Source organism: Sapajus apella, unplaced genomic scaffold (assembly GCF_009761245.1).
Source record: "Sapajus apella isolate SASKATOON/1434 unplaced genomic scaffold, GSC_monkey_1.0 scaffold39, whole genome shotgun sequence".
Classification (NCBI taxonomy): Eukaryota; Metazoa; Chordata; class Mammalia; order Primates; family Cebidae; genus Sapajus; species Sapajus apella.
Genome location: NW_022436979.1, coordinates 16,796,797 through 16,822,526, shown reverse-complemented (window position 1 = coordinate 16,822,526; position 25,730 = coordinate 16,796,797). Strand labels below are relative to the sequence as shown.

Genomic DNA, 25,730 nt, shown 5'->3' with positions numbered 1-25,730 from the left:
GGGAGGCTGAGGAGGGAGACCTGCTTGAGCCCAAGAGTTCAAGACCAGCCTGGGAAATATAGTGGAACCCCGTTTCTAAAAAAAAAAAAAAAAAAAAGCTGAGTCTGGTGGTGTGCGCCTGTGGTCCCAGCTACCCAGGGAACTGAGGTGGAAGGACTGCTTGAACCTGGGTCGAGGCTGTCATGAGTGGTGGTCACACCATGGCATTCCAGCCTGGGTAACAGAGAGAGACCCTGTCTCAAAAAGAAATCTTCTATTAAGAAATAATTTCTAAGCAAAATCATCCCTGCAACCTATGTAAGCATGATTCTAATCATTATCAGAAACTTATTATGAGGCCAGAATTATGCACAGGTATCATTTTGTGACTAAACAACTGTAAATTAATATAAAATAAAGCACTAGTTTACAAAGCAGAGTTCTGAAGTGTCACTCTTTTTCAGACAGTTTCCAGTTGGAACAAGGCTTGCTTGTATCCTTCACTGGGCAAGACAAAAGGATTCTGACCCTCTCAAATCTTTGCACTCTTGATCCAAATTGGACAGTTCCACGATCTCTGAATTATTCCTGGGCAGTTCTGAGCTCAAGTGACCAGTTTTTACACATCTAAGAGTATATTGCCACATGGGTAACAGAAAGCCTGTTTTGTGAGCAAAATACATCCAACGTAGCATTAATGTTACCCCTACTGGCCCAAAGGCCAACTTCACTTGGCTTTGTATACAAGCATGTTGGGTTGTGTCGACATTTTAAAGAATCAAAACCCTCACATAGCTATGGCGGCAACTTTATGAAGATGCTGGCTCTGAGGCAGGCCCAGGAAGTGACAGCACCAGTCAGGTATGCTAGCCAGCATTATTTTTAGGTGGTGCCCTGCAATAGGAATAACTAAATGCTAACAATTAGGAGATGTAAGTGAAAAATACCACCATGGTTGCAATGAATGACAGAGATGACAGTTCCCAAACAGGTCACTTAGAAGGTAATTTAGTTCAACCTTATATTACGTCTGAGAAACATGCCTCACATTCCTATCATTATTTCTGTTACTAAGAAGAGAATGACAGGTTGGCATGATAGGGACGAAAACAAACAAACAAGGGGTGTCAGGGATCTCGGCACCCTGGGAAGAATGAATTGGCCACTTTTCCCCTCCCACTGTCATTATTTTCCTAGATCATGGCTGTGAATATCGTGTGAGATGCTGGGAACAAAACGGCAGAAAACTTTCAGAACGTCTGTCAAAAGAGTTGAGGGTCAATTTCAAAAGTCTTTAGTAAATATCGATTTGATCTGGTAATATCCCTAGACCATGATATTCCTTAAACTTGATCTCAGGGCCACCAAGGCACAGCTGGACCAAGGGCTCCCTGAGGACAGGGTGGGGGCCCCACATGGCCAAACTACGCTAGGGCCACTGACAGTGCCCACCAGTCAGATTCTCATCATGCTTTACAGGCTGTACAGATCTGTTCACCAATAAGTCAGTGTATTCAACCACTACTCTAGTGGCAAGCAGGAGGCAAGCAGAACTCGAATCATGGCTAGTCAACAATATGAGCAGCCTGAATGAGGCAAAGGAAACTTCTGCAAAGGTTGGACGGAACATCTACTAAGGCGCTGTAATACCGAAGAAGCAAAAGTAGCCTCATTGCTTCCCTGGGGAGTTTACACTCTAGTCTGAAGGCAGCATAGGAGTTCAAGAGGAAGGATTTGCATTAGGAGGTGTTTGTGTTTTTACAGAAAATATGTCTGCTCAAGTCTCCCAAGAAACTCCTTAATTTTTTTCAGCTGAAAACACACACACATTCTTGACTGGCTCATTAAAGGACAAATCATTAAAATGAACATGTGTGTCTCAAACATCAAGTCTTACTTGACTGCCAGTTTTCAGAGACTCTGAGCCATGTGTCAGCCCTGATGATTTCCTTGGGTTACTGGGTTCTAGACTCCTTCTACTTACTTCGACTTTACTTAGAGCAAATCCAAAGACTGCTTTTGTGTGGAAAGAAAACAAAGGTCACCCTATCAGCCCCCAAACCTTGAATCATCCATCAACAACAGTCAAAATCTTAGCAGAATTCTATAATGAAAGATAATAAAAAAATAACACTCAGGAAAACAGTATTTATGATAGTTTTACTTTTTTTTTTTTTTTGAGACGGAGTTTCACTCATGTTACCCAGGCTGGAGTGCAATGGCGCGATCTCGGCTCACCGCAACCTCTGCCTCCTGGGTTCAGGCAATTCTCCTGCCTCAGCCTCCTGAGTAGCTGGGATTACAGGCACGCACCACCGTGCCCAGCTAATTTTTTTTTTGTATTTTTGGTAGAGACGGGGTTTCACCATATTGACCAGGATGGTCTCGATCTCTTGACCTCGTGATCCACCCGCCTCGGCCTCCCAAAGTGCTGGGATTACAGGCTTGAGCCACCGCGCCCGGCCTGATAGTTTTACTTTTAAAAGAAGGTCTTAATCTTCTTTTTCAATCAGTATTACACATAACTGCTTGGATCTGCCAAAGTCTCTGACTTTATCTCATAAGAAAATGTCTGACACTGGGGACTGGGATGGGAAGGAGCCTCTGGCTTTAGCCATGGTCACATATACTACTGCCACACTGTCTTTCCAGAGAACACTTCAGAAGCCTTCCTGGCTTCCCTATTACTTAGGCATCACACATCAATGCTCCACACAGATAACACCCACATCAAAAACCAACACTCCATACAGATGTGTCTGTTTCTGAGCTCTGTATTCATGCCATGATTGATCTCTTAATTCTTCCACAAATTCCTGCTACTTTAGCAGTTGAATAAATCCTGATTTCCTGTACAGCAAGTCCCTCTTCTTGTTATTCTTTTCCAAAGTACCCTGGTGATTGTTTGACTTTACTTTTTTATTAACAGCATCAATATCCATGAAAAACCATGTGATATTCTGCTTGGAATTACATTGACTCTATGGTACACTGTAGAAAGAATTGGCCATCTTCACATTATTAATTCTTCCTCTAGATCAGCAGTTGGCAAACTATGGCCTGCCATCTGCTTTTGTAAATAAAGTTTTATTGGAATGCAAATACATCATTTATTTACATTTTATCTATGGCAGTGCTGAATAGTGGCAACAGGGAACATATATGGGCCAGAGAGCCTAGAATATTTAACATTATTAGTATTTAATTATAATGACATTATATTATTGTGTAATATTTGATATAATACTTAATACATGGTCATTTATAGGAAAGGCTTACTGACTCCTGCTCTACATGAACGTAATAAATTCTCTACGAATTTGCTTTTACATTTCTTCTCACTAGGTTTTCTAATTTTCTTTATAATGCACTGTTTATTTTTGTTAAATGTATTTCTTGATATTCGCTATTGATACTGGTATAATTTTCTTACTTAAATGTTCTAGGTGTTTCTGGTTGGTGTAAACAAATGCAACAGGCTTTTAGATATCCTGATATTCACCCTTTTAGGTATCCTATTCACCCATCTTGCTAAACTCTTACTATTTGTAATAAATTCCAATTTTTTAACGTATGCAATGTCACCTGTAGATGGTGGCAGCTTTATTTCTTTCCAATCTTTCTGTTTCTACTCTTCTACTTTTTTTTTTTTTTTTTGCCTTATGGTACTGTTTAGGAACTCCTAATACAATGTTGAACAGAACAATGTTGAATGTCTTGTGTTTGATTTTAAAGAAAATGATTCTAATGTTTATCTATTTATGACCACATTTACTTTAAGTTATTCTTTATCAAGTTGAGGAAGTTCCTGTCTCTAACTTACTGGGATTTTTAAACATGAAGAAACAATGACTTTTCTCAATATTTTTCTGAATCTATTGAGTTGACCAAATGGTTTTTCCCCTCAATCTGTTAAAAGTAATGAATAATATTAACAGATTTCTCTAGTATTAAAAATATCCTTAGACATTTCGACATGGTCAACATGTATTTTTTTTTAATACATTGTTTTCTAATATTTAAAAAACCTGCCAGGCACAGTGGCTCATGCCTATAATCCCAGCACTTTGGGAGGGTGAGGTGGGTGGATCACCTGAAGTCAGAAATTCGAGACCAGCCTGGCCATCATAGTGAAACCCTGTCTTTACTAAAAACACAAAAATTAGCTGGGTGTTGGGGAGCACACCTGTAGCCCCAGCTACTCAGGAAGCTGAGACAGCAGAATGGCTTGAACCTGGGAGGTGGAGGTTGTGGTGAGCTGAGATCGTGCCACTGCACTCCAGCCTGGGAAACAGAGTGAGATACCATCTCAAAAACAAAACAAAACAAACAAAACCTTTGTACAATTCAACATGTATTATCTTTATAATACAGTGTTGGAATCTATTTACTAATACTTTTTAGTCAGAATTCTTGCATCTACATTCATAAATGAAACTGGGCTGGCTTGTGATTTTCCTTCTGATAGTATCTTTGTCTAGTGTTGGTATTAGGAATGCTGATTGCATAAAATTAGGTGTAGAAGTGTTCTCTTTTTCTAGTGTCTGGAAGAGTTTGTATAAAATTGAGATAATCTGTTCTTTGAAAGTGTGGTGGAAAATGCCTATAACGCATCCAGAACTTATATTTTCTTTGTGGGTAGAGTTTTAATCACAGCTTCCATATTTTTAAGAGAGTTATAGAATTTTCTATCCTTTTTATTCTTTCCAAACATCCATTCTAGCATATTTTCCTAGATATATGTCCAAATTGTGGGCATCTATTTCTTACAGTATTCAATTATGTTTTCCTGCCATGCAGGCTGAAGTGCAGTGGGCGATCATAGCTCACTTCAACCTCAAACCTCTGGGGACTCTCAGGTGATCTTCTTGCCCCAGCCACCACAACAGCCAAGACTATATACATAGGTGCCACCATGCTCAGCTAACTTAAAAAATTTTTTTTTTTATAGAGATGGGATCTTGATATGTCACTCAGCTGGTCTCAAACTCTTGGCCTCAAGCTGTCCTCCCACTCTGACCTCCCAAAGCACTGGAGGGTGGGTGGGGGAGGGGGAGGAGGGGGGAGAGGGAGAGAGAGAGAGAGAGAGAGAGAGAGAGAGAGAGAGAGAGAGAGAGTATGCATTAATTATGTATTTATTTTTTAATTGTTCAATGCTGATTGACAGGTTCTCGCTCTGTCACCTATGCAGTGGCGCAATCACAGCTCCCTGCGGCCTCTACCTCCTGGGCTAAAGTGATCCTCCCACCTCACCCTTCCAAGTAGTTGGGACTATAGGTGCATGCCGCTATGCCTCGTGAATTTTTTATTTTTATTTCTTTTTTTGTACAGATGAGGTCTCCTTATGTTGCCCAAGCTGGTCTCCAATGCCTGAGCTCAAGTGATTCTCCCACCTCAGCTGTAATTATTTTGTAAATCTCAAATTTACCTGTAGTCCTCTCCCTGATTACTTTTATAATGTTCTTTATTTGTATATTCGCTTCATTAATTTTGCCAGAGCTTTCTGGTTTTCCTTCAGTTTTTTAAAGAACTTTTTGCTTTACTGAACTTCTCTCTACACAATGGAGAGTGGATAGCAGTCAAAAAAAAATGAAATGCAGTAAGAAGCAATTTATGGATGAACCTTAGCATTATGATATTAAGTAAAAAAAAAATTAAGTCCCATAGTTTTAGTAATAACTGGCATCTAGAGATTTGGAATTTCATATCATGACACCCTAGAAGTGAACAACCAACCAAAGACCCAAAGATACAAAGTTCTGTTTACATATGTAGTTGTAAAACTCCAGTTCAGCTTTGGAAGGCTTTGACCCGTAAGAGTCAAAGATTGCAATGCTTCTCCATGACATTAAAGTAGGTCAAAGTCAACCAAGTGTTTGAAATTACTGCTAATATTGAGTTAAGAACTCAAGAGAGTAAAAATGATGGTTACAGAGGTTGCAAACACAAGAGCAAGTCATTTCTGCTTGTAATTCAGTCTTCCATTTCGTAAGACTACCTGCCACCTGCTGGACCTTTACTAATAGAGGGTCCTGGGCTTCTCACCCCTATGAAGCTCCACTGCTCACCTTTTTTTTTTTGAGATGGTGTCTTGTTCTGTTACCCAGGCTGGAGTGCAGTGGCGCAATAGCAGCTCACTGCAACCTCTGCCTCCTGGGTTCAAGTGATTCTCCTGCCTCAGACTCCCAAGTAGCTGCCTTACGTCCAGCTAATTTTTTGTATTTTTAGTAGAGATGGGGTTTCACCATGTTAGCCAGGATGGTGTCGATCTCCTGACCTCATGATCCACCCGCCTTGACCTCCAAAGGCACGAACCACCATACCTGGCCTCCACTGCCCACTTTAAAAGCCAGTTCAAGTGTCACTTCCTCCATGAAACCTCTCCTGATCTCCCCAGGAAGCACTACTCTCATGGACCTGGTATGTCTAGCACATTTCCTTCATGAAACCAGGGCAATGTCTAATTATCCTATATTTGCTGCAGTGGCAAATGTAAGGCCTACCATTCAACTTCAGATTGAGCAAACACTGAGGTCCAACTCAATGTGAAGGTTTCCTTCTATCAGGTGGGATATGATACAGATATGTAATACATTTTGTTGCTTAAAGTTTCTTTAAAGATTACTGGTGTCAGTTTGATTCTTGAAATTCATTCATTTAGTTTCTGAGTTCCATCTAGGATGAGTAGTTCCAGTTAGCTGAATGAGTCAAACTTTCCTGATGGTACTATACACTGCATGATCAAATAACAACTCTCCGCCAAAAAGAGCAGTTTATATCATAGACAACATTTTCTGTTAGTTTCAGGGAACTACCTAATCTATCTTACATTCCCATCCAAAGGGACTGAAAGAAAACAATGTTTTGGTATTAGTAATATTAGTATTTCAGCTATATGGAAAATTCTATTTGCTACTACATGGATATGAATACACACACACTCCTAAATCAAAAAATAAATTCTACTCTTGAGAAAGTAAATCAATTTCATATGTATGCAGATTCTTGAAAATGTCAGTAATATTTAGGTAGCAAAATAATGGAAACAGTTTCTTTGAAAATACTCTATTTTTTAATCAGTGATTTCATCTTTATTTGGTATAGTTATTTGTAGGGTGAAAGGTAGAGAGAATGTCAATAGCAAAGCATACTTTTTCTTTAAGATAAGAATGAAAGTGAAAATTTAGGAGCATCAAAATTAGCAATGTATTTCACAATTGATGTGATTAATAAATCTTAAAGAGATATCCATAGAAAAATCGAAACAAAATGTCTCACTTATGCTAAAAGTTACACTGTATTTATTTGCCAAGTCTTATGTTGAGATGGAGAGAAATTCGGAGAAATTATGACCATTTCCCATTTCCCCTCTGGCAAGGCCTTCACCCCCACTGGCCACACCCATCCCCTGCTGCCACACCCACTTTCCCAGCTTCCTTATTCCTTCAACATTTCTAGTTTGGAAAAAAAAAAGGGCCCATAACAGTGGAGAAAAATGAGTTTCAAGGCGTAGTAAAACATCTAAAGACTTACGCACAAAACAGAAGTGTTAGTTGGGTACCTGCTACATGGCATGCTTTAAAAAAGATGTAAGCCCCTCCGAGATGACAGACCCTGAGCTGTGTACCTGCTTCTCAGCTTGCTTCAAAAGCTTCTGGAACCTCTCGTCCTCCAGCACGCCAGGTGGAAGGTCAGTCTCTCCCTGAGCTTTCAGTTCCTCTAGCTTCTGCCGCAAGTCCCTGAGCGCCTGCAGCTCATCATTGAGGCGGCTCTGCCGGGTCAGAGATGCCTGAAGGTCCAGTTCCAAATCTAGAGATGTCCGCACTGGGCACTCTTGTGCTGTTCTTCTAAGGACTGACTGGCAAACCGTCTGGATAGTGGGAAACAGAATGACGAACACCCTGGTTATACAGGCAGCGGGTACTCTGCTTTCCCTCCTTCCTGGCGCACAATGGATGGTGCCTCCTTGCGCCCTAGAAGCCAGGGCCTAAGCTGCCTAAGTGGCAGGAGCAACTTGCTCTGGCCCATGGCAGGAGAGTGGGAGGGATGTGCCTTACTTCCAGCAGGAGCCTGTCAAGGCCAGTGGGAGAGGTGCACGTTTCTGCCCCTGCTAGAGGGAGAGCAAAGAACCACAGAGGGAGGCTCCATCAGCATGGGCCCTGAGTGAGACAACATGGAGCAGGGCCTCCTGCCAACCTGCAGTGAACCAGTAGCTAGGCAAGAAATAAACCTTTATTGTTTTATACCACAGAAGTTTTTAAAGTTGTTACCACAGTACAGCCTGGCTAACTTAGCCTGACCAATTCATTGCATGAAGCCTGCCTTGTGTGATAAATAAAAACATTGTAAGACACTTCTGTTTCCTCCATTTTAGGACACATAACTCTACCATTTCCATGAGCCGTGCAGAATACAGCTGGTCAATGTTGCTAAGTTTTGACTCTCTCCTCTAATCAGAATGCTTAAATTGAGTTGCCTTCCTTGATTTCCCATTGTGTGCTGCTTACTTTCACCACTAAATCACCACGGCTCTTCCCAGGGCCAATCATACCCATTCATCAAGCAATAACTATTGAACACACATGAAATAAACGTCTGCTGGGGCTGTGCAGGCAAACTACTAGGAAGAGAAGACAGAATCTCTGCCCTTGAAGATTTCAACTGCAGAATGACACGAGACCTTAAGCAAGAGGAAGCTGTGAGCGAGGGCAGGAGTGCACAGGATGTCAGGGAAGGGGACAGATCACTCGGGGTCAGGGCACATTCCCTTGAGGAAGAGATTTTAAGCAAGGCTGGGTGAGAGGTGACACTGTACCAGAAGAGGGAAACAAGGAGGTACTTCTTGTCTAGGTTACTGGCAGTCTGAATGCAAAATAAATGATCCTTAATAAGAACTGGTAGTATTTGATATGAGTAAGGAGGGACTCAATTTCAACAAGCACTCTAGTTTGAAGACCTGAAATAATGGTAGTGCTCGGGCCAAATGGAAGGGAGAGGCCCTGTCTATCCCTATTCTGATTTCAGAATAAGTTTTGACTCTCTGTGTGTGTAACCAGTTTACCAGAATGTGTGTCCTTCAGAAAAGGTAGCAGGTCTTATACTTCCCGCAATTGCTCAAGACCTGGACATGGTATGCAGTGTGATCAGAAACGTGTTCTCCCATCGTCTGATACCCCTGCAGGCTCAGCAGGCCCCTTCTCCAGAGATACTGAAGCTACATATCCAGCCTTAACCATCACAGGTTCCGCACCAATGATGAGTAAATGCTCTACACACCCCCGTCTCCATAGCAGCCATGGCACCTGCGTCTCTGTGTGTGCCAGTTGCTGCATTCAGTAGGCTAAGTGCATGGAGCACTGACATTCATTCTGTGGTTCTGGAGTTTGTGCTGTACAAGTCACAATTTTGGATTGGTCCAGGGACAGTGGAACGTGGCTGAGGGAATACATACCCTTTTGACCCTCAAACTGCGCCGTTCAGTGGAGTTTCTCACGAACAGTGATTTTTTAGCCAGGGTTGAACTGTCACTGTCACTCCGATTTAACTGGCAACAAAAGATTGAAAAACAAAAATTACTGCATATCAGAGTACAATGGAAGTCTGGAACTGAGACATTTACCAAGTAAAGCAGGTAGTGATAGTTAAGAGTTTATTTCTTTAAGAAAATCCCCTCAAACAAGGTTTTTCCTGTTCTATGTTTTGTTAAATAACTTCATTTTCTTAATTAATTAATTAATATTTTTTTTAGATGGTGTCTCACTCTGCCACCCAGAGTGCAGTGGTGTGATCTTGGATCACTGCAACCTCCACCACCCCAGTTCACATAATTCTCTTGCCTCAGCCTCCCTAGTAGCTGGGATTACTGGCGTGTGCCATCACACCTGGCTAATTTTTGTATTTTTAGTAGGGATGGGGTTTCACCATGTTGGCCAGGCTGGTCTTGAACTTCTGACCTTAGGCAACCCGCTCTCCTCGGGCTCCCAAAGTGTTGGGATTACAAGTATGAGTGACCACGCCTGGCCTCTTAAATAATTTAAATGGCTGCCTTTTGGTAGTAGTTATCAAAAATCCTATGTTTAAAGTACTTATATATTTCTTGAAATAAAATTATCCTTTGTATTTTTAGTTAATAGATCATTTTCGTTTCTTTAAAGAGAGGTCTGCATAAGACTGGGCACAGTGGCTCACACCTGTAATCCCAGCACTTTGGGAGGCCAAGGCGGGCAGATCACAAGGTCAGGAGCTCAAGACTAGCCTGGCTAACATAGAGAAACCATCTCTACTAAAAATACAAAAATTAGTCAGGTATGGTGGCGCATGCCTGTAGTCCCAGCTACTTGGGAAGCTGGTGCAGGAGAATAGCTTGAATCCAGGAGGCAGAGGTTGCGGTGAGCCAAGATTGCGCCACTGCACTGCAGCCTGGGAAACAGAATGAGACTCTGTCTCAAAAAATAAAAAGGTCTCCATAAAGCACAGAGCTCCAGGTCAGAGTTGAGACACAGTCTGTGCTATCTAGAATGCTCTTAGCCCAAGTAGCCCACACTCACTGTCTCACCTGCTTCAAATCTTCACTGAAATGCAGCCTGCATATCACCCCCAACCCCCCTGCACTACTGTTATCCACAGCACTGATCCCTTTCCAAGATACTTCATAGCTTATTCCTCGTATTTGCTGCTGTGGTCTGGCTCGATTCACAGGAATATAAACTCTGCAATGGCAGGCCTCTGGGTCTCTTGTTTCTAGATGAATCCCATGTATCTAGGAAAGTGCTTACAAGCAGGTGCTTATAAAAATGTGTTGAACTGAATGAATAAATATAGAATTTAAAAGGTATTTCTACCCCAGTTTATAATACTATGTCTATCTTACTATATAAATTAGAAATACTTCTAGAAGTAGAATTTGGTAAATTGATGCAAATCTCATAATTTTCTTCACAGAACTATGGATGTGATTCAGTGTTTATAAGCATTATTAAAAGAGGACTTCTGCTCTAAAAAGCAATTCACAATTCTCAGTTCAACAAGACTAACATGGTTTGAAGGACATATGATATAGAATAGAAATATACAGACTACCTATATCTCAAAAACCCACTTTATGTTTCTAAATACAGACTGAAGTCCAAATAACATACGTATACTTAGCACTCAGATCCTTAAACTTCACTTACTTGCCAAATAAATCACATTGGAACCAAGGAGACATGAAATTTGACGGAAAAGCAAACAAACTTAAAAGGATCACAAGGGTGTGATATCCTACATCTATTTTATTGCATTTCCAGTATTTGTAGTTGTAATGTGAAGACTCCCAGAGCACCGTCTCTTGTCCTCTGCAGCCCACTCCCTAGCAGCAGGGAAGAAGCTGCAGTCCCAGCGCCTTGCCACAGCACTGCCACCTTACCCTGCAGATGTACTGATTCCGCTCTCCCGGAGAAAAGGTTTGTGAGCGCACTATCACACTGCTCCTCACATAGGGACGCTGTCTAGAGCTCAGGCTACTGCGGTCTTTGGGGCGAACTGCCATATTGTCAGTAGCAGCTTCATCAGTATTTGTCTCTTTATCAACCTGTAAAAGAAGTCAGCAATTTGTCAGGAGCTGATAGATCTGTAAACATTATGCTCCTTTCTTCTAAGAAAGAAAAAATATCTAATGTTACAACAGAGACTCATGGAGCACTTTCTTAAGAGAAAGGCTTTGTATTACAGACTGTAGCACTTCTGAAGTACTGGGGAGAAATTCTGGGGAGAATTTCTGGGGAGAATTTCTCTTCAATTTTCTACCAAGAATGGTTTTCTAATGAGTTCTTAGGAAGTTCTGCATAATAGGCAGCATGATCTGTCCACAAGGTTACCCTTAAGTAAAGGTGCTGCCTCCAAAAGGCCAGACGTAAAAATAAAGATTTAGATTTAAAGTGATTCTAAAAAGAATCCTATTTGAGTATATATCATCATTAAACTTTATTCAACTTTCTGATTAGATTTTTTCAGAATAAATGATAAAATAAAATATAAAAAAATGAAACATACCACAAACTTGTAGGTTTAAATAGAATATGTAATTATACATGCATAAACATAACTGTTGTGAAGCTGAGTTGTATTTTACTGGATCTTTAGAAATGTAACAAAAACAAAACTTAAGTAAAAAATGGAAGTTTCTCAAAATACAAACTCAGTAGGCAAAGGCAGATGTCTATTTTTTATCTTATAGGTATAACTTGATTTTAAACCTGCCTCTTAATGAAAGTTTGCTCCTTTGTGAAAAGAAAGTTCTCAGTCAGGGCATAATAGTATTTCTTCAGGAATAATTTTATTTATTATTTAATTAATTAGAATTTTCTAAACTCTATTACCAATATCCCCCAGTGTGTGAACATTCCCAAAGCTTGAAAATATTTTTCCCCATATGGGGTTGACAGTCTCAACACATCTCTCACTTAACTAGCAAAGTTACCTGTTTAATAACTTGGCACTTGTGCCTACATTAAGTCACCTGTCACCTTTCCAATCAAGGCACCACCTAACCAAATGAACTTTAAATGTTTACTTCATGTTTGAAATGGAAATAAAACTTACTACATATATGAATTTGATAAAAGACACCCTGCTGTTTTCCAAGGAATTCAGAAAATATTTTTTTAATATTCACAGAATCTTTATAGAGCTCTAAAGTAGCCAGCACTATTTCTCTTCTTATATGTTCTCCAAATGCAAGTGGAGAATATTTTGGGCCCACTTTAAAGCATTTACGATGCTTCTTAGAGCCTATTCCCACACATGCCTTTCATGATCAGCTTTTGGCACAAAATCTGGACATGGAATTTACACCTAAGGAGACAAACAAGCATCTCCCTAGTCCACATGGTGCCTGTAAAGTATCAGTTTTAAGACAGCACAGTGGAATAGTCACCAGCGTTGGTATTCCAGTAGGTGGCTGACTTTTGAGGTCTTTGACACAGCTGTTTTCTTTCCTGTTCCTGTCTTCGTTCACCTCAGGCACACTAGTGCATGAACTTAAATCTTCTGTACAGCTACTGTCCTCTGGCAATTTAACTTCAGCCTCTTTTTCAGCCACAATTTCATCAGAGGCCTCTCTTAGCATTGTTAACCTATGGTAAAACAAAAACAAAACACACTTTTGGTAGGCAGGCATGCTCTATGAACACACAACCTGGGCATGCTAAGTTGTTACCTGGGACTCACACATAATGAGACAAGCCATTTCTTTGGCTGGGGTTTTTAACTAAATGTTTCATAAAAAATAAAATCCTCACTTCACCCTCTGGTAAACTGCAGCAAAATAACCTCAACGTGGTACTAAAAAGCGCATGAAATTTAACATAATTTCTATATATTAAAATAGACGTATTCTGAAAATCACAGAGTTTAATGTTAGCATTTAAAAATATTGACACTCACTATAAAATAACTTGGTATTCACTGTTCATTTATTGTAAAATAATTATGTAACAGAATGGAGTTATTCTCAGCTAAGACTGAATAAAGAATAAGGATTTTAAATACCCATTTTATTGAGTGTGCTCACAGACTAGCAGGGAGAATCCTATGTTAAGGGAGTTTTTCTTCTAAACTAGTAGAAGACTCTTCTTTAACAAAAGCCCTGGCATGGGCTGAAGCAGCATTATAAGTAGTGCTCCAGAATATAAATACGGCTTAAACAGACTATATAAAGCAGAACTACTAGGATGGTTTAGAACATCTCATACTTTGTTGAGTTTCATGTTCTCCTAACGCAAACATTTTTTCCATTGATAACTAAATGTTCAGCTTTAATTTGGTTGGTGACATAATGCAAACTGGCACAGACCAGGTAATAAATGTCTAGCCATGAAAATTAGCACAAGGGGAACCATCAAACAAAACAATAAATTCATTTGTTTACATTTTAAGTGTACTGTTTGAAACTATGTGTAAAACAAAGTGTATTTTACATACATGAGAAAGGCTTAGTATTTAAAGACACTATAATGAACCCTATAATCACTCTCATATTTATTCGTTTTGCAGTACTGTGAATTTTATTCACTATAAAGAACTTTTGATAAGGACAAAGTATATCTACATTCTTAAAAATCACAATAGAAGTTCTTCCTTCTAAATGTTCATATATTTAAAACTAACTCAAATGATTTTATATATATATATATACACACACATATATATATATACACACACATATATATATATATATATATATACTTAAAAAGTAAAATATTCACTAAAATTTGTTTTAAGAGAAAAAAAGTGCAATCCAAGAAGGACAGCTCTTTATATATACATGAACCTGGACAAAAACTGTAATAACTTCCCCTCCATCCCCCCTTTTTAAAGGATTGGGTATGGATACAGAGAAGGACACAGAAAAAGAAGGTAAGAGTGGTAACAAACCAAAAAATGATTAATCAGAAGTTATTTTTTAAACATTTGCTTTGTCTTACTAGAGCCTAAATTGTACTTCCAGGTAATTAAAAGCAAAAGAGAGTCACTTTTAAATTTATCTACAACTCTACAATAAGCTACCATATCTTTCAAAATCAAGTTTAGACTTTAAAAAAGAAAAAAAGCTTGGCCAGGCATGGTGGCTCATGCCTGTAATCCCAGCACTTTGGGAAGCCAAGGCAGGCAGATCATGAAGTCAGGAGATCGAGACCATCCTAGCTAACAAGGTAAAACCCTGTCTCTACTAAAAAATACAAACACTCAGCTGGGCATGGTGCCACGTGCCTGTAATCCCAGCTACTTGGGGGGCTGAGGCAGGAGAATCGCTTGAACCCAGGAGGCGGAGGTTACAGTGAGCAAGATTGAGCCACTGCACTCCAGCCTGGGGGACAGAGTGAGACTCTATTTCAAAAAAAAAAATAAATAAAAAATAAAAAATAAAAAAAAAAGCTCAGAAAATAGTGTTTTTAAATTACTTGAAACAAGAACAAAGAATCTGGCTAATGTCTTAACTTTGCCCACAAACTGCCTTTACTTTCTTAACTCTAATGACCAAGGAAAGACTTTTTCTAGCATTACTTCCTAAAGCTGCAGTGCATTTCATAATTCTGGAATAAAACATGAGCCTACAAAGGTTTCATTCTAAGACATGTAAACACATCCTCTTTGAGTTCCCAATAGCAAAAGGAAATAACTGTTTAACCAGTCTCCTTCTGGACCCCTTTGCTCTTCTTGTCTTGGCTCTTCTTCTTCTTCTTCTTCTGCTTCTGCTTCTGCTTCTTGTGCTAATTCTTGTTCCACAGCTAACAACTCAGCTGATGTTCTTGCAAGTAAGGCTGACACTGCATCCTGGAGAAAGTAAAGCATATGGCAATTCACAACATATACTTGAAGAAATGATTTAAAAACTCAACAGATGGGAATTTACACTTCTATCTGTAAAGAAGACCCAACTCTCCTGCTGAAAACAAATATGAAAGCTGAATAAAATATAAGCCAAAACAAGCAAAACCTTCCAGATGTTTTAAAGCAATGAAGAGCAACAAAGGCAATCAGGACTAGAGTACCAAGATCCCAGGCAGAACAGAAATATAATAAGGTGAGCCATTGCCACTCTTTTCCCTTAGGGTTGTTTGTCAATTCTAGTGGTGAGATAAGTGGGGAAAACACACTGCGGCTGCCTAGAATGGTGGCAATGTCAGCAGGAAGGGAAGACTAAAACAGTCAACCCACAAGGGATTAGAAGAAATGAACTGTAAAGGGAGCTTAATTTTCTTCATGATATTCCTATCATGGCATTTGCCATTCCTAAGCTGCCTATATGCAGAGCAAGAAGCTGGGAAAGCAAAAAACCAGCGGCTATCAGGCTAAAACAGTAAGCAGATACTTCCATTGTCTCATATGGTCTCATGGAGAGAAAAACTGTAATTCAGGTCCCCACATGATTCAGGTAAGCTACCCACATTGTCATTTGCCTTTCAGAAGGCAAATCCTCTCTGGGGGAAAGTATCAGTCAGACACCCTCATACATAATATCCAACATTTCATTATGACCTAAAGAGTGAAAGTCAAGAGAAACAACAGCCAAACAAAGCAGACCTGCAGATGATTCACACACTATGGGCACTGAGAGAAAATTTTAAATTTTTATGAATAATATGCATAAAAAACTGAATGAAATGATAAAGAATTTCACTGGTATAAACACAAAGAAAATAACATTAGCATATCAGACTGAAACTGCTGAAAATCAAAGAAAAAGAGGAATCTTACAAGCAGTAAAATAAATAATGTATATGAATCAACAATTAAGTTGTCCTTCAAAAGCTCAACAGAATAAATAGAAACTGGATGACAATAAAATGATATTTTTAACATGTTCAAAGAAATAACTGTCAATCTAGAATTTTGAATATGCAGCAAAAAAACTGTCTTTCGCAAATGAAGTTGAAATAGATACTAACAGATCTATGCTAAAAGAAATACTAAAGGGAATTCTTTGAGCAGAAGCAAAATGTCTCAAATAGAAGCACAATGAAGCAGAAAGAAATGAAATATAACAAAAAGGTAAAAATGTGAGGAAATCTAAATAAATACTGTCAATGAAAACAATACGAATATCTTACAGATTTAAAATATATGACACAGCACAGAAGGCAGAAAGAGAATAAAAAGAAGCTAAAGTCTTTTAAAATCTTTGCATTGTCTGAGAAAAGTAAAGAAATTAATTTAAGTTGGTTTTTAATAAGAACTCATGCTATAATCTCCAGGGAAAGTACAAAAAATAAAAGACTGCAGATCTAGCAGGGGGGAAATGAAAATTTAAAAATGATTCAAAACAAGAAAAGAAAAAGAATAAACATGGAATTAAAAGAAAACAAATAGGAAGATAATAGAGTCAACCACAAATATATCAATAAAACCACAAATATATCAATAATAGCATTAAAAGTAAATAAACTAAATATTTCAATTAAAAGATGAAGATTTTAAGACTGGATAATAAATCAAAACTAACTATATACTGCTTATAAGTAGTATAATTTAAATATAATAACCTAGAAAGGCTGAAAGTAAAAGGATGAAAAAAGATAAACCATGCAAACACTAACCCAAAATGGTCAATATGTAGCTTTACTAACACTAGACAAACTAGAGTTTAAAACAAGAGGTATTGCTAGAGATAAAAAAGAACACTTCTTAATGATAAAAGGTTCAGTTGAACAGAAAGATGCAATACAATGCTAAAGGTAAATGCTAAATTTACATTTACCTAATAACAGACTCAAAAAGCAATACTTGTAAGTCTAAGTAGACTGAAGTACAGAGATAGAATCTCTAAACTAAAAACTCCCCACAAAGAAAAGTCCAGGACTGAATGGCTTCACCTGTGAATTCTACCAGATATTTACAGAATTAATACAACTTCTTCTCAAACTTTTCCAAAAGGTAGAATGCTTTCTAACTCATACTATGAGGCCAGAATTAGCCTGATGAAAACCAAAGCTATCATGACAAAGCTATGAATACGGACACAAAAATCCTCAATGAAATATTAGCAATCTGAGTCCAACAACATAAAAAGGATCTATGCTATGACCAAGTGAGATTTATCCAAGGAATGCAGAATTGGTTGAACACGTGAAAATCAATTAATAAATTATATCAATTGAATAAAGAACAAAAACCACATGACCATCTCAACAGATGCAGAAAGTGCATTTTACAAATTCAACAGCCTTTTTTTTTTTTTTTTTGAGACGGAGCTTCACTCTTGTTACCCAGGCTGGAGTGCAATGGCGCGACCTCGGCTCACCGCAACCTCCTCCTCCTGGGTTCAGGCAATTCTCCTGCCTCAGCCTCCCGAGTAGCCGGGACTACAGGCACGTGCCACCATGCCCAGCTAATGTTTTGTATTTTTAGTAGAGACGGGGTTTCACCGTGTTGACCAGGATGGTCTCGATCTCTTGACCTCGTGATCCACCCGCCTCGGCCTCTCAAAGTGCTGGGATTACAGGCGTGAGCCACCGCGCCCGGCCCAACAGCCTTTAATAATTAGAAGTAGTCAACAAAGTAGGAAAAGAAGAGCTTTTCCTCATTCTGATAAAGGGCATCTATGAAAAAGGCACAGCCAAAGTCATACTTAATGATGAAAGACTGAAAGCTTCTCCAGTAAGATCGGGACCAAGACAAGGATGTCTGCTTTTACCACTTCTTTCAATATTGTTTGGGAAGTTCCAGCCAGGGCAAATAGGCAAAAAAAAGGAATAAAAGGCATATGACTGGAAAGGAAGAAGTAAAATAATCTCTCTTTGCAAACAATACAATCTTATAGAAAATCTTACGGAATCCACTAAAAAACTATTAATAAATGAGTTCAGTAAGGTTGCCGGATACAAGATAAACAAAATCAATTGTGCAACAAACAAACATACAACTGAGAAAACAGTTCCACGGTGGCTGGGGAGAGTAGGGAAGGTGGGGAAAAAAGGGAAAGGTTAGTCAACAGGAATATCAAGTTACAGCCAGATAGGCAGAATAAGTTCTGCTGTTTTAATGTACAATAGGGTGATCATAATTAACAACATTATATTATATACTTCATAATAGCTATAAGAAAGGATTTTGAATGGTCTCATCACAAAGAAATAAATGTTTCAGGTGATGGTTTTGTTAATTTACCCTGATTTGATCATTATATAATGAATACATGTACTGAAACATCACACTGTTTCAGTGGGTCCTCAAACTTTATTTTAAATGACTAAAACATTTAAATGATTAAATATCTGATATAATTTACTAATTTATTTTCAAGTGTTAAACCAACCTTGCATTCACTTGGTCATAGTGTATATCTTTTTTATGTTGCTGTATGGGGGTCATGATGAACAAAACTTTTAAAAGCCCAGTTCCATTCACAATAGCATCAGAAAGAATAGAACATTTAGAAACACATTTAACAAAAGAAGGGCATACTGATTCTTTTGCAGTTCCTAAGTATGATGGTTAGGTTTTCACACTTATGTGTGAGATATACCTCCCTGAAACCTCATTAGAACATCAGCACATTACCCATCTGACATAAAAATAAAAAAGAAAAAAGGAAAAAAAGATAAAAGAAAGAAAAGCAAACTTTGACTCTGAAAATTATAAAAAATTATTGAAAGAAATTAAAGATATAAACAAATGGAAATATGTCCTATGTTCACAGATCAGAAGACTTAGAACTGTTATGATGACAGTATCTTCCGAACTGACCCACAGGTCCAATGCTACCCCTAGGAAACTCCTAGCTGTCTTTTTTCTTTTTGCAGAAATTAGTAAACTGATACTAAAACTCTTATAGAAATACAAGGGACTCTGAAAAGCCAAAACAATCTTTAAAAAGAAAATGAAAGTTAGAAAACCCACACTTCCTGATCTCAAATTTGACTACAAAGCAATAGTAATCAAGGCAATGTAGTACTGGCTTAAGTACAGACATATGGATTACTGAACAAGATTGAGAGTCCAGAAATGTAAACTCTCACACTTGATTTTCAAGAAGGGTGCCAAGATAATTCAAGAGGAAAGAATCATTTTTGCAATAAATGGTGCTGGGACAATTGCATATCCACATACGAAAAAACAAAACTCAAATGAACAGAGTTTCACTAATAAATGAATCAGAGACCTAAATATAAGACTTTAAAACTGTTAGAAAAAGACACAGGAGTAAAAGTTTGTGATGTTAATTTAGGCAAAGAAGTCTTAACTATGATACCAACAGCACAGGATTAAAAAAAAATGGATAAATTGGACTTACGAAAATTAAAAACTTTTGTGCTGTAAATAAAACCATCAAGAAAGTGAGAAGTCAACCCACAGAATCAGAGAAAATATCTATGGATCATTTATCTGATAAAGGGTTTATATCAAGAATAGGTAAGGAACTCTTATAACTCAACAATAAAAAGAAACATCTTTTAAAAATAGACAAAGAATCTGTAAAGACATTTCTAAAAAAAAAAAAAAAAAGACATACTAATGGCCAATAAACCTACGATGCTCACCATCATAGTCATTAGGGAAATGTCAATCAAAGCCACAGTGAAATACCACTTCACACTCACCAGAATGGCAAGAATCAGAAAGACAGATAACACATGGCAAGGGAGAAAATGGAACCCTCATACACGCTGATAGGAATGCAAAATGGTGCAAACACCTAGGCAAGCAGTTTAGCTGTTTCTCAAAATATTAAATACAGAGTTATTATACAATCCAACAATTGTACTCATAGGTATATACTCCGGAGAAATAAAAACATATGTACACAAAAACACTTATATACAAATGTTCATAGCTGAATTTTTCATAATAGCCCAAAAGCAGAAATAACCCAAATGCCCATCAGCTGATGAACAGATAAAATGTGGTACATCCACAACAGAATATCATGTGTGAATAAAAAGGAATAAAATACTAATACTGCAATACCATGGCGGTACCTTGAAAATATCATGCTGAGTGAAAAAGATGCCACAAAAGAACAAATATTATTCCACTTACATGAAACATCCAGAAGAAGCAAATTTAGAGAGACTGAGATTAGTGTTTGCCTTGTAGCAGAGATTAGCGGTTGCCTTGGGGGAAAGAGGTAAGGGAGAACTGGGAGTCTCGGCTCATGTACGGGGCTTCTTTGGGGATGATGACAATATTCTAATATTAGACTGTAATGCTGGTTGCACACACAACTCTGTGAATATCCAAAAAACCATTGAGTTGGGTGCTTCAAATGGATAAACTGTCACACTTTAAATGGGTGAAATGTATGACGTATGAATTATATTGTAATAAAGCTATTTTTAAGAACTTACATAAAGTGTGACCATTATAAAAGCATTCTTAAGGACTGAAAAATCATATTTTGCCATCTTGTATGCATTGTTTAGTGTCTTCCACAAGGCTGGGCATGTAATCTAAACTGTAGCATCATGTCTGTTTCCCTTTCACCACCCACTACACAGCGTCTACAACAGTTTCTCACACACAGCAGACGACCAATAAAACACTGTTGTTTAATTATCTGACCTTTGCTTAGGAAATGCTTTCCTCATAATCTAAAATAAACTTGAACTCAGTAACAATATCCACAAATGCCAAATCCGTGATGAATGCCCTCACAAAATGCCCCTTTGCAAATTTTTTGAAGTACTGTATTGAAGTTTGACTGCTGGCTACAATCCACCCCCACTGCTAGAGTGCAGTGACATGATCATGGCTCACTACAGCTTCGACTTCCTGGACTCAATCAATCCACCCACTTCAGCCTCCCCAGGAGCTAGGACTGCCGGTGTGCATCACTGCACTCAGCTAACTTTTTTGTTTTTTTGCAGAGATGGGGTCTTGCCACGTTGCCCAGGCTGGTCTCGAACTCCTAAGCAAAAGCAAGGAATTACGAGCCTGAGCCACCTCGCCCAGTCCCCAAAAAACTATTTAATAGAAAACGTTTATGGCTATTGATGTTACAAATGAAAAGCTAATACACTGTTTAGACTTAATAATTTCAAATTTGCAAAATATAAAAGTGCCAAATGTATAACCTGCCAGTGGAATCAAACAATATAAACACAATGCATAAAAAGTATATATTTAAAAAGGTTTTTTTTCCATGATCACTTAAAAACAATGAAGCCTTTATGCCAGTTTATTTTAATAAGGAGGTGTGAGCAGAAAATGATGGTCCTTTTATAAACCATATTTGAAACAAAGCTGGAAATTAACTTTCTTTTTTCTTGGCAAACTGGGAGAAACAAAGTTGTGAACGAGAAAAGGAAGGATAGTAAAAGTGATAAAAACACATTGGTCTTGTAGCATTCCACATTTCATATTACTTTCATATTATTCTTTAATTTTGACTCACCAAGTCTATGGAATCTACTAATGGCTGGTTTGGTTGAAATACAGAGTCCTCATTTTCTTCATTCTCTTTGCAAGGCATTTGCTTGGAAGGAAGCAAGTTATACCATAGAGTGAAAACCTCATTGGAAAATGGTAAATCTGCCAGGCTGATATGAGTTCCAGCCTATGTAAGTGAAAGAAAACAAGAAAAGAAGAGAGAAAATAAAACGTTTAAATTAGTATTTGCTCTGATATAAAGAAGATTATTGAATGAGCTTGTTTTAGGGTAAAAAAAAATGCAATTCTCATGACATAAAGCATTGCTGGATTTTTTAAAACATGGAGATATGTTACATTTTCAGCTGTGACTAAATAAGAAATAACCCCCAATCTAAAAGCTAATCCTGGGATTAGCATGCCTTTTCTGTAAACGTAAAATTATTATTATTATTATTGTTATTATTGAGATGGAGTCTTGCTCTGTCTCCCAGACTGGAGTGCAGTGGCACAATCTCAGCTCACTGCAACTTCCACCTCCTGGGTTCAAGTGATTCTCCTACCTCAGCCTCCTGAGTAGCTGGGATTACAGCCACACGTGACAACACTCAGCTAATTTTTGTATTTTTAGTAGAGACGGGTTTTCACCATGTTGGCCAGGCTGGTCTCAAACTCCTGACCTCAGGTGATCCGCCTGCCTTGGCCTCCCAAAGTGCTGGGATTACAGGCATGAGCCACCACGCCTGGCCTCCTAGTACTTCTTATAATATGCTGTAAAGATGACTCGATTATTACTCACAAACAACCCATTATCCACTGAAAAACAAATAAAAACTCCACTTTGGTTCTTGAATAAGACATCAGATAGCAATAGTTTTCTTTGGATTCATAAGTTAGTAAAATGGCAATAAAAGTAAAGGATAAAGGCTTTCATATTCTACCAAATCACACATAGCAAAAATCTAAATTAAGTTATACTCTTCTTTAAGGCTATCGATTATGAACTTTATTGGAGCCTCTGACGTCTATTATACTAAATACGACATCTATTATAGTAAAGCCTTTCTGATAGCCTAACAAGTCTGTGATCTTTGCTTCTTTCTAACTTTATTGTCAGACAATATCATCAGACATTTTTTTCAAGTAAAGAAAACAAGAAATAAAATTAAGAAGAAACCTACCACTCTTAAACTTTGTTCATGAAACGTGTGTTTCTGTGCTTCCCACTGGACTGCAGAGAAAAGCTCAATTGGAGACTCACATTGTATTTTGAACACATGGGCACATCTCTAGATGTCTGTATCTGAATACCTACGTAACTTTACTGGGACCTGGTGGTTTTCTGGTTATTATGCATAACAGTGTTTAAAACTCACAATTAGTGGGAATTCTTCTGCTGTAGCATTTAAATTTCATATTGCTCTAAACAGTAACACTATGTCTTCCCAAAACTCCAATACTGTGGTGGGAGAGAATGTGCTGAATAAGGGTACTATGCAGTACTCAGTGGTCTTGCTTAATTTTACTTTGTAACAGTGAATTATGTGGGGATGTCTTTTTGATATCTGGCTTCATCATTTACTAGTTGTCTGACTGTAGTATAAATGACCTCTCTAAGCAGCTCCTTATCTGAAAATAGCGGATAATCATCCGTTTCATAACCAACCTTTCATCAGGTTGTCATGAGGATTAAATGAGATAATACACACACAGCACTCACACAAGGCTTGTCATTGGCACAATGATAAGCACACTCCATGAGTGATAGTTATCACAGAGGTAAAGTTCTCCTGAGATTAAAAGGCAGAAATAGAAAGCAGCTTTTACAGAAAATCACAATCTATAAGCAGGTTTTAAAGGTCTGGATTAAGAGAATGAACAGAAACCACTACAGAAAAAAATGAACAAACATTCAATGTGTCCCAAGATGCTGGGCAGGTCTGTAGGGGTTTCTAGGGCTGGCAAAATAGCAACTACAAAATATCTTCTCAGACCATAAGTGTTATCTGATAGTGGGAATTATGAAGAATCTTACCAGGCATTCTTCCCTTCGGTGTTTACTGACGGAGCAAAGGTCTACTCTCAGTGTCTTCTGTTGTAAGGCTGTTTGGGAAATGGCGACTCTGAACACATCATTGAACAAAATGGATTCTGTGGGCGGATGAACTTTTGTGCGAAACAGACTGCTGACATCAGTTGAGGAGGGAAGAACGGCAACCCGAAAATATCTGCAAAGAAGAAAAATAAAATGGATTTCATAGGTACTTTATCAGATTCACAGCTATCATTTGAAATTATCTGCAAAGAGAAAATGAGAGATCATGGAGTTCATTATCAATCTACAGTGTTGCTGCCATCATGGGTCCGTGCTCAGCTGCATAGATGCTCTGTTCTTAACCCACCCAAGCTGACTACGCCCCTGAGCATGCAACGGCCCAGCCTCCACTCACCACGAGACTGCAGCAAAGGCACATGATAGGAAAGTGAAGAGGAAGAAAGTCCGTGGGGCAGACGAATTTAACGTCCCACCTGCCCCATGTACAGCCAATTCCAAAACAAGTTATTTCTGAGCCTGGGAAGGTAGGAACACACTAAGCAGATACTGGTGACTTTATCCCAAACAATCCTCATCCTGAGTATTAAACAAGAGATGCTGATGATCACTTCCCAGGAATGGAATACATTATCCTACTAGAGAAAAAGAAAGGCTAAGTAGCATATTGTTAAGAAAATTTAAAACAGATGAAGTAACAGTTCAAAAATATCACTGTCTAGCATCTCCAAAGTCTGAGATATGACAAACTGTCTTAAAAGAGTCTTGTGCTTTGTAACATTCAGAGAGTTATAGAAAAACAATAACTTCTAATACTACTTTAAAGTGACTTTTCTGAGCACACATTATATGAGGACCCACAATTCTTAGAAACAGCACAAGGTAATCCCAGAAGGAGAATATGCTAACTCTATCCCCTTCCACTCTCATTTCCACGTTTATCTAATCTGTATTCTAAAACATGCCTTTCTCCAGTTAGAAAAACTCTAATTCACATGCAGAACTGACAAATGTCCTATTATTTTGTATTTCATATCAATATTAATTATGGAGATTCAGCACTGAAAATCTAGTGGGCCTCAGGCCACTGCTGTTGATTTAAGAGCCTTACTAAGACACAGCTCACTGTCCCTGGGAGGCCAAAGATTCAACAGAAGAAAATCTTTTCTCCACTTTCATGGAAAAGTAGTAAAGGAGAAGTATATTAGGGTGGCCATAGAGGGCAGGGATCTTCTGTGTTTCAAGTCTTCATATTTTACACAGTTAAAAGCCAAGTACATAAGGCAAAGAAGGCAGTTCCCTTTCATTCTGTTGTAGGGGTGGTTGTGTATGTGGGGTACACCTCTTCAAACTGGAGTCCAGCAAGCCATGAGCCACTCACAAAAATACCGTGGCTGTTGTTAACCAGACGAAGCATAAACTCTGCTTGTCACAATTAATAATCAAAAAATAACTTTTGAATTTGGGAAAAAAGCAATTTTAAGAATATTTCATACTAACTGTCATATTTAGCAGTGTCATTATTAGGCCAAGGCTTTTCTATATGGGTTTAAGGAAAGATTGCTATATATGTCAGGAAGGTTCACACCAACTCAACAGGCACCTGCACACCAGTTGGGGAGCAGAAGAGCAATGTCTACTTATTGGTTGGGCTGAGTATTTCATTGGTCCTACACCACGCTGGTATCACCATGCCTCCAGAAGGGACTTTGTGGCATCCTAAGAGGTAAGTGAGAATGGCCATGACTGGTTTAGTTGAAGTAGAGCATATTATAGGTGTACCCTTACAGTGAGTTTAAAGAAAGTATGTGTTCTTAGGGTGTTCTGTAGTTTTCTCCTGAAGTTGTGC

The 25,730-nt window shown here is 38.4% G+C and overlaps 1 protein-coding gene and 1 non-coding gene across 7 annotated transcripts in view; one reads left to right on the top strand and one right to left on the bottom strand.

The window, feature by feature from the left end:
• The window catches only part of WWC2 (WW and C2 domain containing 2), a 210,803-nt gene that overhangs the window by 24,367 nt on the left and 160,706 nt on the right, over nucleotides 1-25,730 (bottom strand). For all 6 annotated transcript variants that reach the window (XM_032298717.1, XM_032298720.1, XM_032298719.1 and 3 more), the window contains 7 exons: nucleotides 23,864-24,056; nucleotides 21,854-22,015; nucleotides 15,149-15,294; nucleotides 12,896-13,094; nucleotides 11,387-11,551; nucleotides 9,431-9,523; nucleotides 7,607-7,849 (listed from right to left, as the gene is read on the bottom strand). In XM_032298717.1, coding sequence (XP_032154608.1) covers nucleotides 7,607-7,849; nucleotides 9,431-9,523; nucleotides 11,387-11,551; nucleotides 12,896-13,094; nucleotides 15,149-15,294; nucleotides 21,854-22,015; nucleotides 23,864-24,056 — 1,201 coding nt within the window. The remainder of the gene's footprint in view (nucleotides 1-7,606; nucleotides 7,850-9,430; nucleotides 9,524-11,386; nucleotides 11,552-12,895; nucleotides 13,095-15,148; nucleotides 15,295-21,853; nucleotides 22,016-23,863; nucleotides 24,057-25,730) is intronic.
• On the top strand, nucleotides 18,927-19,030 carry LOC116565332. The gene has a single exon (XR_004275391.1). It is a non-coding gene; the product is annotated as a small nucleolar RNA U13 (small nucleolar RNA).